This window comes from Carcharhinus amblyrhynchos, chromosome 6 (genome assembly GCF_965287045.1).
Source record: "Carcharhinus amblyrhynchos chromosome 6, sCarAmb.v2.hapA, whole genome shotgun sequence".
Lineage (NCBI taxonomy): Eukaryota > Metazoa > Chordata > Chondrichthyes > Carcharhiniformes > Carcharhinidae > Carcharhinus > Carcharhinus amblyrhynchos.
The window spans coordinates 102,313,479-102,327,689 of NC_137329.1; the positions used below are offsets into that span (position 1 = coordinate 102,313,479).

At 46.5% G+C, this 14,211-nt stretch overlaps 1 protein-coding gene across 1 annotated transcript in view; it reads left to right on the forward strand.

Annotated features, from left to right (window-relative positions):
* The window catches only part of met (MET proto-oncogene, receptor tyrosine kinase), a 123,230-nt gene that overhangs the window by 91,252 nt on the left and 17,767 nt on the right, over nt 1–14,211 (forward strand). Inside the window, exons 11-14 of the mRNA XM_080191087.1 lie at nt 3,992–4,210; nt 5,904–6,056; nt 11,143–11,296; nt 13,126–13,269. Of these exons, the coding sequence (XP_080047213.1) occupies nt 3,992–4,210; nt 5,904–6,056; nt 11,143–11,296; nt 13,126–13,269 (670 nt within the window). The remainder of the gene's footprint in view (nt 1–3,991; nt 4,211–5,903; nt 6,057–11,142; nt 11,297–13,125; nt 13,270–14,211) is intronic.

Below are 14,211 nucleotides of genomic sequence, written 5' to 3' on the forward strand. Positions count from 1 at the left end.
AAACCTGGGACGCCCTTTGCAGGTAAGGTCTTCAGCGTAGAGCCCTTTTCTCCCTCCCACCTTACAAAGCTTCCGTCTCTGCAGCCTCTGCTCAATCTGCTGGCCATGTGGCAGACCAAGAGACACAGCAACCATGGCCTCGATACCCTGGTAGCAATTCCTGCACTCTCCTGGATTGTAGATATCAGCTCTCAAAATCACAGCCCAGTACGTACACAAACTCAGCCTAAGCAGCAAGAAGTCAGAAGTGTCTCACCTGTAATTTATTATCTGGCCCTTAAAGTAACACTGATGCTTGCTGCTCCTGGCACTTGAATGCATGTTCTTTGCTGAGTGAGAAGAAAATACATTGGGCAGGATATTCTGGCCATTCCTGCCAATGTTTCTTGTGGTCCCGTCAATGGTGAACCCCTGCAGTGTGTTCCCTGGCAGTGGAGGGTGTGAATAACAGGAAACCCTGTTGACAGCAATAGAACCGGAAGATCCTGCCACCAGCCAATGGCTGGGCCACCTCCACTGCCACGGGATATGTTGCCGGGGCAGAGAATCACAGAAGAGGCCCTTCGGCCCATCGAATCTGCACCAACGCATGAAACGCCCTGACCTGCCCACCTAATCCCATTTGCCAGCACTTGGCTCATAGCCTTGAATGTTATGGCATGCCAGGAGGGTGGTGGAAAATCCCACCCAACGAATGTGCCAGCATGGTCAAGTTTTCAAATATAACATCAAAACAGCACCGGCACGGCAGCTTCTGGCCCATGAAGGAGATGTCCTCATGATTGCCCTTACCAGCATGGCATGCCACATGGAAGGCACCAGAAATGGCAGCAGGCACAACATGACCTCCAAGTTCCATACCACTGTTCTCAGCATCGTTACAGATCTGAATTTCACACCACTTGAGTTAAAGACTCAAGTGATGGATTTTAATGAGCCATTCACAGTCACACTGCACAAGCTGTACATACTTAGGCATCCGTGATTTAATTTTTGAGACTGGCGTATGTTACTGACAGTATCAGACAGATTGCTGAACCACACTTTCAACATCTTGGAAAGGATCTGGCTGGTATGTCAACAAGTTTGAACATAACCTGTTGGACATAAAGAAATTTGCTCCACTCAGTGTGAGTCAGTGATTACACAATCACCGCGGAGGAGACCAGCTTCTGGATGTGAGGGAGTTTCAGGAGAGGATTTGAAAACCGGTTTACCAAAGAAGCAGTGAGTGCTTTTTGATTGATCACTCAATTCCCGCTGCCTCATTTCCCAGTGCAGCAGGAAGCTGCCTGGCATGTGGACAAAATTGGAAGCACAGGGGCTGAGTACTCAGGTAACGTGGTCCAGAACTGTTACAGGACAGAGCGAACTGAAAACAGGTAGGGGAAGTACTTGGTTAGGAAGCATCTGGGGTAGCCTCACCTCTGGCTGGGCAAGCTGCAGAAGAAGGTGGAGGATTCCAGTGCAGGTGGCTGCACCAAGAAGGGTCTAAACACTGGTGAGACAGCACCACACTCACCTAAGCGACCTGCAGATCTCCAAGTGACAGTGTCAGTGAAGAGTGTGATTTTTGAGGGAGGCCATTTGTCAGTCTAGCTGCCATGCTGAAGCATGAGCTGAACCCAGTGGTGTTTTGGAGGGCACCCAATGCCAAGGCCATGAAGATCACCATGGCTCTTGACTTCAACGCATCTGGATATTTTTGCAGGTTGACTGGGAACATGTGGGGGCTTTGCCAGCCACTGCTGCACCAAGGAGTGGGCGGCACTGTAGCACAATGGTTAACACTGCTGCTTCACAGCTCCAGGGTCCTGGGTTCAATTCCTGGCTCGGGTCACTGTCTGTGTGGAGTTTGCACATTCTCCTCGTGTCTGCATGGGTTTCCTCCGGGTACTCCGGTTTCCACCCACAGTCCAAAGATGTGCGGGTTAGGTTGTTTGGCCATGCTAAGAAATTACCCCTTAGTGTCTAGGGATGTGTAGGTTAGAGGGATTAGTGGGTATAATATTGAGGGACGTGCGGGTGGGGCTTGGGTGGGATTGTGTTTGGTGCAGACTCGATGGGCCAAAGGGCCTCTTTCTGCACTGTAGGGTTCTATGATTCTATGATAAGGAGGTGACCAATGCCTTGCTCCAGAGGGCTGCGAACTATTTGCACTTCCAAACTAGCCCGGACCATGAGGAAGAGAGTTCATCAGCTTCAGGGCCATTGCTGGGTTCCCATAGGGGCAGGTTGCACGCATGTGACCATCACGTTTCCTTCAGACCAGCCAGCGACCTTCGTCAACAAAGATGGCTTTCATCCCATCAACATTTGATTGGTCTGCATATTCTACAGGGTTTCTCAGAATAGCTAGGCCATTTCAACACTCCCAGTTGCCACAACTGTTCCAGCCCTACACCTACCCTCAGAGACGGGACAGACTTGGCTGCCAGTGAGATGCCATTGCATTGCAGCCAAGGAAGGGTACATAGCCTGTCATGGTCGACCCAAGCGAGCATCGAGTAGGCGCCATTGAGATGGTCTGTTGCTTGGACCAACCTGATAGAGCCCCACTGTAATCTCCAGCGTAGTTTTCCTTTTACATTGTTTGCTGTGCTCTGCACAATCTAGCACTGCTATCATGCCCCTGGGATGTCTCCTTCACTGCCTGGTTGAAGCACAATCCTCTATGTGCCTCCACCATTCAGCAGTTCTGAATGAGTCTGCAGGGGTCCACTGTGGAGCAAGTTTTTGTTAATTCCTGACTTTCACATTGAAGAGATTTCACTGCTTTGAGAGTTGCAATGAATGTGAGCTAAACCCGAGGCTTTGAATGCAAGATTTTTAAATGTATAGATAGACAAATAATAGAATTGTTAAAATAGGTTTCATTAATAAGAAGCAGCAAAGCAAACATAAAGTGAGGAAGAGGAGAATGGTGGGGGGGGACATCAAGCATTTTCTTTGTTCAAATTATTCTTAATTTACAACATTCACTCTACATAGCCTAGATAAAGATTCTCTTAACGTTGAATTAGCTTTATCACAATGATATTTATGTTTGTCTTAGCAATCAGTGTATGAACTGAATGAACACAAGTTTTGAATACTATGATTCTGAAAATATTTTAAATAAAAGGGTGGCCCTGCAAGCCTTGAATTTCCTGAAGTTTTCAGTGGTGGTTGCCTTATCTTATTTCTGACGTGTGCATCAGTTACTCTTGTAAGTTTTTCAAATTGTCTCTATGCCAAAGAATGGTCTAAAGGAACAAATCACCTTCAAGTCTGTCTTCCAGTTGAAGAAGGCAGGTATTTTAGTTACATTTCCACCTCAAAGCTGTGTTACGTAACAAACAATTTTACAAAGAACACTGAAAAAAATATATCCTTTGACATAATGCCAAATAATGTGTAACCATGGAGTTACTTTGCACAAGTGTTGATGACAGTAGAATTATTCATATTTCCTGGTGAGGATTAAAATTGTCACCAGGTCTATGGAATGTAGCTAAAGCTGTTTTTGTGTTTAAAACTACATAGATACGTATGGGTGGCACAGTGGTTAGCAATGCTGCCTCACAATGCCAGGGTCTAATTCCAGCCTTGGGTAACTGTGTGGAGTTTGCACATTCTCCCCCTGTCTGTCTAGGTTTCCTCTGGGTGCTCCGGTTTCCTCCCACACTCCAAAATGTGCAGGTTAGGCGGATTGGCCTTGCTAAATTGTCCCTTAGTGTTCCAAGATGTGTAGGTGGGGGGGATTGGCAGGGTACATGTGTGGGGTTATGGGGATAGGGTAGGATGCTCTATTGGAGAATGGGTGCAGACCTGATGGGCCAAATGGTCTCTTTCTGCACTGTAGGGATTCTTTGATTCTTCTATGACATATATATATTATGTTGTCTTTTCTGAGTGTGTCTATGCAGTTTTAATTCACAAAGTTAAATGTATACACACTAAAATATTGATTCGTGAAAAGCTAATATCCGTTTGTTTTCTTCTCTAATAGACATGTAGACATGTGGATGACTTAGAGGTGATCTACTGTCAAACTCCCACTCTGGATCCCTTTAATCTGACACTACCTGCAAACGGCAAAGCTTCCTTTATCTTTGATAATGTCACTGTGGGATCCTTTGATTTTGGCTATACAGAAGATCCTTTGCTTCAGACATTTAAAGTCCCCAAGGAAATCAGAAAGGGTGGCAGTAATGCTCTTGAGATTGAAGTAAGTGACCAGAATCTCAGCAGATGTTGCCTGTAAGAATGTAATTAAGATTCAAATCTAACGAGAAGGTTTTGTGTCATTTACTTTCCGTGCCTAGTTGGCCTTTTACTTCCAAATGGTTTCTTGCTTGAGAAATTCAGCTATTTGATTTTATAACACAAGATTTTTTTAAACTACGCACAACTACAATTGCCAGCCAGAGGCAATATAGAATAGAAAATAAGTTGACCATGTGCTATCACCTGGTAGTGATTTTACATTAGGGTGGGCAGGGCATTGGAACGGAAACTTGCCCTTTCCCCAATCAAAGCCCTTAAGCGGACATTTAGGGAGGGATTTTCCAGCCACAATTGCCCCAAGACCGGAAAATTCTGCCTGAGGGCAATGGATTTTTCCATGGTCCGTATCTTGCCCGTTATACTTCTCATGGCGAGCAGGATGAGAACAGTCTGCCTTTCGTGTCTAGTCAAGGGCCTTATCCTGCTTAGCCTTAATTTTCTAGGCCAATGTGCAGATTACAAGTCAGGTGGTTGGGGGAAGGGTGGATAAAAACATAATCCGATTTCGCGAAGCAGGAGTGCTGTGGCTAGGGCCTGAATTTTTGGGATGTTAGATGCTCAGTCATATTATGCTCTAACGAGAATTGAATGGCAATAGACGGGACTTCCATCTCACTCAGGAGGAAGCTCCGCCTTGGAGAGCTGCCAGCCAATCAGATAGGCTGGAAGGTCTCCAGCCCCTCAAGGCAGAGCACTGCAGTGGCCACTGGAGGAACTGGAATTAAGTCCTGGGACATGGAGGACAGCTAAGTGGCAGTGGTCGCAGGGGTAGGAGAGTTGGAAACGTCTGCTTTGTTGTGAGGTGTGGTGGGCGATTGGGATCTTAGGGGATAAATCAGGTGGGATGAGGGGTGAGGACCCGGGGTCACTCAAGCCTTAAGGAGGGGGTGCCTCTAGTCACAAGGGGCCTACTTATGGAGCCCACCTCCTGCTTCCCGAGATCAAATTACGCTTTTATCTAGCCTTCCCCCTAATGTCATCGGCACATCAGCCTAGAAAATTAAGGCTAAACAGGAAAAGGCCCTTGACGGGACTGTTCCCATCTCACTCACCAGGGGAAGTGTAGCAGGGGGGACACAGACCATTCAAAGGCCCGTTGACCTCGGGCAAAATTTTCCAGTCATGGCGCGAGTGTGGCCGGAAAATCCCGCCCTAAATGTCCTTTGAAGGGCTTTGACTGAGGGAAAGGGCAGGTTTCCCTTTTGATGCCCCATCTGCCCCGGTGTAAAATCCATTACCAGGTCTCAATGGGCGGGAACCTGGAGGGAATCCCATCCAAGCAAGTTCGCATTGCCCCCTTCTCAACCCGCCTCAGACCCATTGGGGGCGAGGGGGGAAGGGCAAAGTTCTGGCCCAGGTCTTTGTTCATTTCCAATTAATCATAAAGCATGAACATATAGGCTTCCAGTGAGCAACGCTCAAACTTTCTAATTGTTCACCAGCTCCAGAAACCAGAAACTATCACATGTCTGTCCGTGCCATTATAACAGTCTGTTTTGTCAAGAAGATGGTTTTATTTTATAGTAAAGGGGCACTTGCCTTTTTAAAGGACTTGTTTTGACGATTTAACAGTAATTAAGGATGCTATTTATAATGATACTTGCAAATAACTTTATCAGAGCTTTGTTTTTAAGTTTGAAGGGGCAGAGGTTAAGCCTGAAGCTGTTGATGGTAAAATCCTAACAGTTGGAAACCAAAGTTGCAAGAACGTCTATATAAAACCGCATACCTTGATTTGTATCATACCCCAGGATCTCTTACATTCAAGAAATGAATTGGATGTAGAGGTAAGATATTTTATGCTCATATTTTGTATGATTACATTATATGTGGTCACATGGTGATTATATGACTAAAGATGCACTCTCTAGATAATCTTGATCTGAACACTTGACTGTGATGGATAAAAACTGATGAGAGTCACAAGTTAAAATAGAGCAGGAACTGATAGTCTCCTCAGAATTACAAGTGTACACTGGAAGAAATTTTAGCCTGATAAAGTGACTTTTGAATGTGTTTTTTTCCCCTAAATCCTTAATTGAAGGCTGAATGAAATACTGACTCTCTTGCGCTGTCTGTATTTCATCTGAATGGAAGCTTGTTGAACTCAATACAAGCCTAGATATATTTTGAGATACAAAATATCTCAGATATAAGAACATAAGAACATAAGAAATAGGAGCAGGAATAGTACCTTGAGATACAAAACAGGGTGCCCCCTGTTTCTTACTTGGTGTCAGAATTATGGTTTGAGCAGCACGGTGGCACAGTTGTTAGCTCTGCTGCCTCACAGCGTCAGGGACCTGGCTTCGATTCCCGACTTGGGTCACTGTGCACAGCCTGCTTGGGTTCCCTCCAGGTGCCCTGTATCCTTCTACAGTTCAAAGATGTGCGGGTGAGGTGGATTGGCCATGCTAAATTGCTGCTCATGGGGGCTAGCAGGGCCAATACATGAGGTTATGAAGACAGGGGCTGGATGAGATTATGGTCAGTGCAGACCCGATGGGCCGAATGGCCTCTTCTGCACTGCAGGGATTCTATGATTAATTCTTGCAATAACCTTTCAAAATCTTTTAGATATCAGTTGATTTGTCATCGCCTCTAAACCTCCCCACCCCGCCATCTTGACTGCAGAGCCCCAGCTTCTTCCACTACTGTCAGCCTTGCCCTTCATTCCTCAAGCCCTGAGTATAAGAATTTCCATGATATGTCTAGCCCTCTACCTCCTGTTGCGGACAGTAACCAAAGTCTCTAATGCTCCCAATGACAGAATAGAACTATAGAATCTTTACAGTCCAGAAGGAGGCCATTTGGCCCATCAAGTCTGCACCAACTCTCTCAGACATGATTCAAATTCTAACTGTAGCTCAGAACAACCTAATGGGTGGAATTTTAACGGCACACCCCAGCCATTGATGGGCTGGTGAAGTTGCGCAAGAGCCAAGAAATCAGAATCATGCCCAATTTCACAGCTCTCACGATTTTATGACAGCCAGATTTCCTGCGAGGTCAGCCTATCACTGGGAATGGGCCAGAGGCTGAATAATTTATTTAATATATTTAAATCACACTTTGCATCTGCTTAGCGAGCCCAGTACTCAATCATCCAGGCTCACTTGTCTTTATGACCTCGCTGGGAGATGTTCCCTCTGGCAAGGAAAACACCTGCTCCCCCGAAAGGGGAACAATCCTGTTGGCCTCGCCGGTGGAACCGGAGGCCATTAATGCCCCCCTCCAGGAAGCCAAGAGCAAGAGGGGTGGTCCTTGGCCAATGCCAGCTTGGCACCTGGGCAATGCCCAGCGGGTGCCTTGTCACTGCCTACCAAGCCTATGGGACCTATGGGGCAGGGCATGAAGGGGCAGCCCAATTCGGGAGGAGAGGAGCCCACTGCCACTCTGTAATGAGATCGGATTGGGGGAGAGGCCTGATTGGTCTGGGGGGTGGGGGGAGCAGCGGGGGCTAGTTACCCATGCATTGTGGGGCTCGCAATCGGCCGTGGGCCCCGACGATTGCAGGGATGGAATTGGTTCAGGCTGGATCCAGCAGCAGGGGCCTGACAACTCACTCTCTGTCTGTCAGACCCCTGCAGTTGCTATTGAGCATGCGCAGAATCAGAGGTCTGCACATGCACATTAGGTCCTTCTACAGGCTGGCTGGTGAATTAAGCCCAGCCCATTGCCTGCAGCAGCAAGAAATATACTGCACCATTTTTCCAATAACTAAGTTAGCACTGCTACCTCTTAGCGCCAAGGATCAATTCCTGGCTTGGGTCACCCCCTATATGACGTTTCATGTTCTCACCTTGAATGCGTGGATTTCCTCCAAGTGTTCCGATTTCCTCCCACAGTCCAAAGATGTGCAGGTTAGGTTGATTGGCCATGCTAAATTAACCCTAGTGTCAGGGGATTAGCAGGAAATGTGAGAGGTCACGGGAATAAGACCTGGGTGGGATTGTGGCCAGTACAGACTTCATGGGCCAAGTGGCCTTCTTCTGTACTTTAGGGATTCTATGATACTCTTCCATGAAGTGCATAAAACTGGGAGTAAAAACTCACCCAAAAAATGGATCAGGAACACTCCCTTTTTCACTCTAACTGGACACCTAGAATCATTCTTGTAAAATTCTGCCCATTGTATTTTTGTGCTCCCAGTCCCCCCCCCCGCCCCCCATTGCATGTACTTTTGATCGAGAATTGAGCTTCATACAGCATTGAATGCCCTGTAACTTCTATCTGAATATTAGATGCCAATCTTTCTCCACACAGTAGTGTGGGGAGCTGGGGGCTAATATTTCCCCAGCTACCCATCTCACTTCTGAGTTCAACTCCAATGCATAGATCTTTCCTTCCTCATCAGAGACGAGTGGTTAATTAATAATCTGAACATCAATGTATATCCTGCTGGCTTTACACGAAAGAAAGATTGCTAATCTTTCTGGGCCTCTGTGAATCTGCTGTCTGCCCCTTTGAAATATGAAGGTAATGAGTGAAGGTGTCAACACATACTAACCATTGATATCTTTCCATTTGGGTTTCCAGTAAATACAATGTTCATTCAAACAAAATCACAACAGTCCCATGATTTCTGCTAGACAGGAACAAGTGTTAGATGAACAAGGATTGTATTCAGTAGTAATGTGCATTTGTATGGCTTCTCTATCAATGAAAATGTAACTTGCTGGCACTTACTGAGCAGGTAGAATTGCTGATTGGATCAATTATTTGGGAACTACTGGTGGTGGCTTTGGGATTTTATCGCATTGGATTTCATGCTTAACTACGTCCAGAGTGAGCAGAAAGACGAGGGGAGAATATGAGAGAGGGAATTAGCCTGAGGTAGATGCTGTTACAGAATTGCGTTTCTTGAAATACTATGGGCTAGATTTTATATGCACAAACAGTGCAGGCCACCACCCACCCCACCCCCTCCGCAAATGCATGACGCTGGGTCAGCAATATAATGTCATCAAATCAGTCTCCAAATTACAGAAGGCTAGCTGCCATGGAAACCAACCCCCGCCATTTTTGCAATCACTGATTGACAAGCTATTGAGCCCAATTGCCTGAACCTCTTCACTGCCCACTGCATTTTTTGGGCGCCAGCCCTGAAGGAGTTTGGGAGTGTTTCACAGCAGCTTTGACAAGGCCACACAAGGGTAGAAAGAAAGACTGGCCACTGGCACCATGGCTGAAAGTACCAACGGATTCTGCTGCTGAAGGTGTGGCAGCATCTACATGTTTTGTTTAACTTGTCTCTGAAATGTTGTAAGCCTTTAATAACATTTTAACATGTATCCATGACTGACTTCTTCTTTGCGACATAACCCGAGACGTCCCTGCCTACTGTCCCAACTGGGCGCAGATTCACCCACCCCCCACCACCCCCCCCCCACAGCCCCCCCCCACCCCCACCCCCCCCCCCCCCCCCCCACCCCCCTCCCCCAACCTCTAATTAGTCTCCTTCCTACTGGATAGTTACAGAGGAGGAAGTGGGGTAGTGGTATTGTCACTGGAGTAGTAATCCAGGAACCCCCAACTCCAGGGACCCAGATCCAAATCCTACCCTAGCAGACGATAAAATTTGAATTGAATAAAAATCAAATGATGATTATAAAAAGTGAGTTAGTTTCCATTCCACCTCGCTCACCCCACTGAAAAATGTAAAATCCAGCTGAATCTGAAATTAAGTACAAATACCGGACACCATCGGTGATATTCTCCCAAAAAAGTGTTAAATTCACGCAAAATCTGGAGTAAATCCCGTTGCTTTTTTCAGCAGGTGTTTCAAAATGAATCTCTCACATTCTATGCAGTACAGAGTGCCCGAGCGTGATTCACTCCAGAAACCAGTGGATGGGGCCTATTCCCGCTGGAGATGCTGGCAGCATAATGCTAAGTGGCCCATCGCGCGTGTGCTGATCTTTCAGTGCCAACATCGCCACATGTGTAGTGCCCCCTTGTCTGCCAGCCTCCCTATTGCTGGCCAGCCCCACAACCCCCACATCATCAGCCCTCTCACCCCACCACCCCCCACCCCCCGTGGCCCCATCACTGGCGCCCCAAACATGCCTGAGCTCCTGATCGGCCGTGGGCCCCTGTGATTGCACACCCCCCCCCCCTTCACTCCAGCAGGGTCGGACCACCAGCTCCCCACTTATGGAAATTATTGTAAACCCCGCTGGAGTGAACCACTCCTGGTGGAGGGTGGGGTGGCGGAGATGCTCGCAGGCCCAGAGATTTCAGTCCCAGGCCTGCTAATTGGATGCTAATTGCAATTAGCATAATTTATTCAGCTTCACACCCATTTCTGAAGTGGAGCTGACAGTGCCGGAAATCCGGCGCTGGGAGATGCGCAGAGGCTGTGGCACCCAGCAGGAAGCCCTGGAAATGGCCTCCGCTCGAGTTTGCCAGCCTACTGCGCTAAAAAAGCAGCTCAGCAGGATGGGAGAATCGCCCCCAATATCTGGGAAGCTCATAATCGAATGTGTACCAGATATGGGTCTTTCCAGATTTTGGGTGGATGGGGTTGGAGGGGCAGAATAGAATAATTTGACGCTGATTTCTCCTTCGAGCTGCTGGGGCAGGAAAAGGAAAGAATGAGGGACAAACCAGTTCAGCTTCCACCTTTAATCATGGACCTATAGAGCAGAGAATCAGCTCCCGCAACCCAGATATGATAGACAGAAATGCCTGATGGGATTGCAGCTTCCAGGACAGGATTCAGATTTCGGGTCTTTCCGGACTTTGGGATGTCGGATACAGAGTCCTCCACCTGTATTTCAGGCAATTTGGTTTTTAATCAACAAGAAAAGCATTGGTTATATATTTTCCATGACATTCCAGTTCTTTGTTAATATAATTGTTTCCTTTCAGTGGAGAAAAGTCAATTCATCAATTCACCTGGGCAGAGTAATCGTCCTTGAAAATAAGAATCTTACTGGGCTCTTTGGCGTAATTGGAGTAATATTGCTGGCTTTTTTGCTACTTGGAGTATTGGTTTGGAGATGCAGAAAGAAACAGATAAAAGGTATAACACATTTGATAAACCATTTATAACCTGTGCGTTTTAGTGAATAATTCTACAAATGACAATGGCCTGAATTTTGCTGCCTTTTATCCTGACCTCAAAGAAACCTACGGGAGAAAAGCAGTTGGGGAAAAAATGTTGGATCTCTGGCGGAAAGTGGAAAAGGGTGCACCTCCTTCAGAAACCCTCTCCTGACTGGGCTACCCTACACATAATGCCCAGTGAACTCTGGGCTTTGCTCAAAACCTCCCCCCTCAGACTGTTCCCCAAGACCCCCAACCCTCACCCCCGCCATGCTTTCCCTACCATCCCTGCTCAAGAACCATGGATATTTATCCATCGTCCAGGTCCCAGGACTTAGTTCTGGGCCTCTTCCAGCCACTACAGCACAGTGCCTGGAAGCAATCAGATTGGCCAGCAGTTCTCCAAGGCAGGACCTCCTCCTAAGTGAGGGCAGAAGTCGCGCTTTACGCCAATAAACATTCATTAGAATATAGTAAGGTACTGGGGCTGCTGGAGTTGGCGAGGATGTGGCCCCACTGATTCGTGGGTGGTGAATGCTGAACCCCCAGCATCTTAAAACATCAATCATCATGAGAGATAATTTCAAATTACACAATTATGAACTTAGTTTTCAAGGGCAAGAGTGCATATTCAACGGTAGTTATGACATGGGACATTGTTAAAAATCCATTTAGCCACATTAACAAGGCATAATCATTTGCAACTCCTCAGAATATGAAGCAGTGCATGTCCATGGACAACATTCAGCCTTGGGCTGATAAGTGGCAAGTGACATCCATGCCACACAAGTGCCAAACAGTGACCATCTCTAACAAGGGAGAATCCAACCATCTCCCCTTGACATTCAATCGTTTTTCCATCGCTGAATCCCTTGGGGATTACCACTGACAAGAAACTGAACTGGACTTTCCATTTAAATACTGTGACTACAGGAGCATGTCAGAGGCTGGGAATTATGCAGCTAGTAAGTCACCTGATTCCCCAAAGCCTGTCCACGGTCCACAAGGCACCAGTCAGAAGTGTGATGGAATATTCTCAACTTAAGTGGATAAGTGCAATTCCAACAACTCTCATAAAGTCAGCACCACCCAGGACGAAGCAGCTCAACAGACTGGTGCCAGGTCCATCAACTTAAACATTCACTCCCTCCACCACCAACGCACAGTGGCAGTAGTGTATGCCACTTACAAGGTGCAATACAGCAACTAAACAATGCTACTTCAACAGCACCTTCCAAACCCACAACATTTAGCACCTAGAAGGATAAGGGCAGCAGATGTGTGGGATCACTACCATCAGCAAGTTCCCCTCCAAGCCACACGCCATCCTGACTTGGAACTATATCATTGTTCCTTCACTGTCGCACGGTCAAAGCCCTGAAATACCCATCAACACTATGGGTGTACTTACACCAAATGAATTCCAGCATTTCAAGAAGGCAGCACACCACCGCTTTATCAGGGGCAGTCAGGGGTGAGTAACTAATGGTGGCCTAGCCAGCGATGCCCACATCCTGTGAAAGATTAAAAATAAGTTTCATGTGGTTTTAACAATGACATTACAGCGTGAAAGGGAAAGTTCTCATCAATTCCATGATTTCCAAAAGACCGATGTCTGTGGGGGCTGCAACAGCGTACCCTGTGGAAGAGCAGGCAATCATTGGCTGCACCTTCTGGAGTTCTGTGTTCAATTGTGTCTTTATTAGGTTGGCAAAATCTGGCCAATGTTCTTCTGAATTTTGGTATTAATTCAAGTTGCAGCATTCTCATGTTGTACGCTGTAAACTTGCTTTGCTTTATCAAAAGAGTTAAACTCAGATGAAGTGCGAAATGATGGGAGAACACATACTCTGCACCTGGATAGGCTGGTTAATACAAGAGCACGAAACAGTATCACTGCGGAAATGATCTCTCATGACTCCTCTGACTATCGAACGACTCTTCAAGAAGGTATGGATGGTTTCATTATTAAGTGCTCTACAATTTCAATTTTGAAATCACATACTTGTTCAATTTTCCCTCCTGAAGCTAATAAGTTGTGCTGTGGTAGTGATTCTACTGCTGCCAGTTGTTCTCCAATAATTCACCCAAATAGACATTCTACACTTTGTGAATTTGAATATTGACTACACAGCAAAACCCTACCCTTTCCTCATCTGATATCCATACGATGCGGCAAGAGTCATTGGATATCAAAAGGCAGTGGACGCTTGGGTTGATTTTCCCTGTTTTGAGGGAATGAATTAAATCATGGCACTGCCACTACCTCCCATGTAAGAACATAAGAACATGTGGTGTCAACAAATTCAACATAGACCTAGAATGTTTCTGATGCGTCTGCTCAACTCTGCACTACATTTTACCCATTGCTCCCTATTCCATTTTCCTTAAGCTAGTTGTTAATTGTGGATGTGATACAATGGGTGAGATCTTCCAACTGTTCACGCTGATGGGATCTTTGGGTTCCACTGACAATACCCCCACTGCGGCCTTCCTGGGAATGTGAGTTAAATTGGAGCAGTATGTAGATAGCCTGACTAGAGAGCAGGCTATACTAGATTTAGCTTTGGGCAATGAGCTGGGTCAGGTGGTTGAGGTTGCAGTAGGTGAACATGTGGTTAATAGTGACCACAACTCTGTCTACTTTAGGATACAAATGGAAAAAGATGAGTGCTGTCCTAAGGGGAGGGTGCTAAATTGGGGGAAGGCTAGATACAGCCGGATTAGGCAGGAGCTTAAGGATACAGACTGGGATAGGCTGTTGGAGGGCAAGTCCACGTTAGGCATGTGGGAGTCTTTCAAGGGAAAACTGAAATGGGTGCAGGAAAGGCATGTGCCGGTTAGGAGGAAGGATGGAAAAGGTAGGATTAGAGAGCCATGGATTACTAGAGA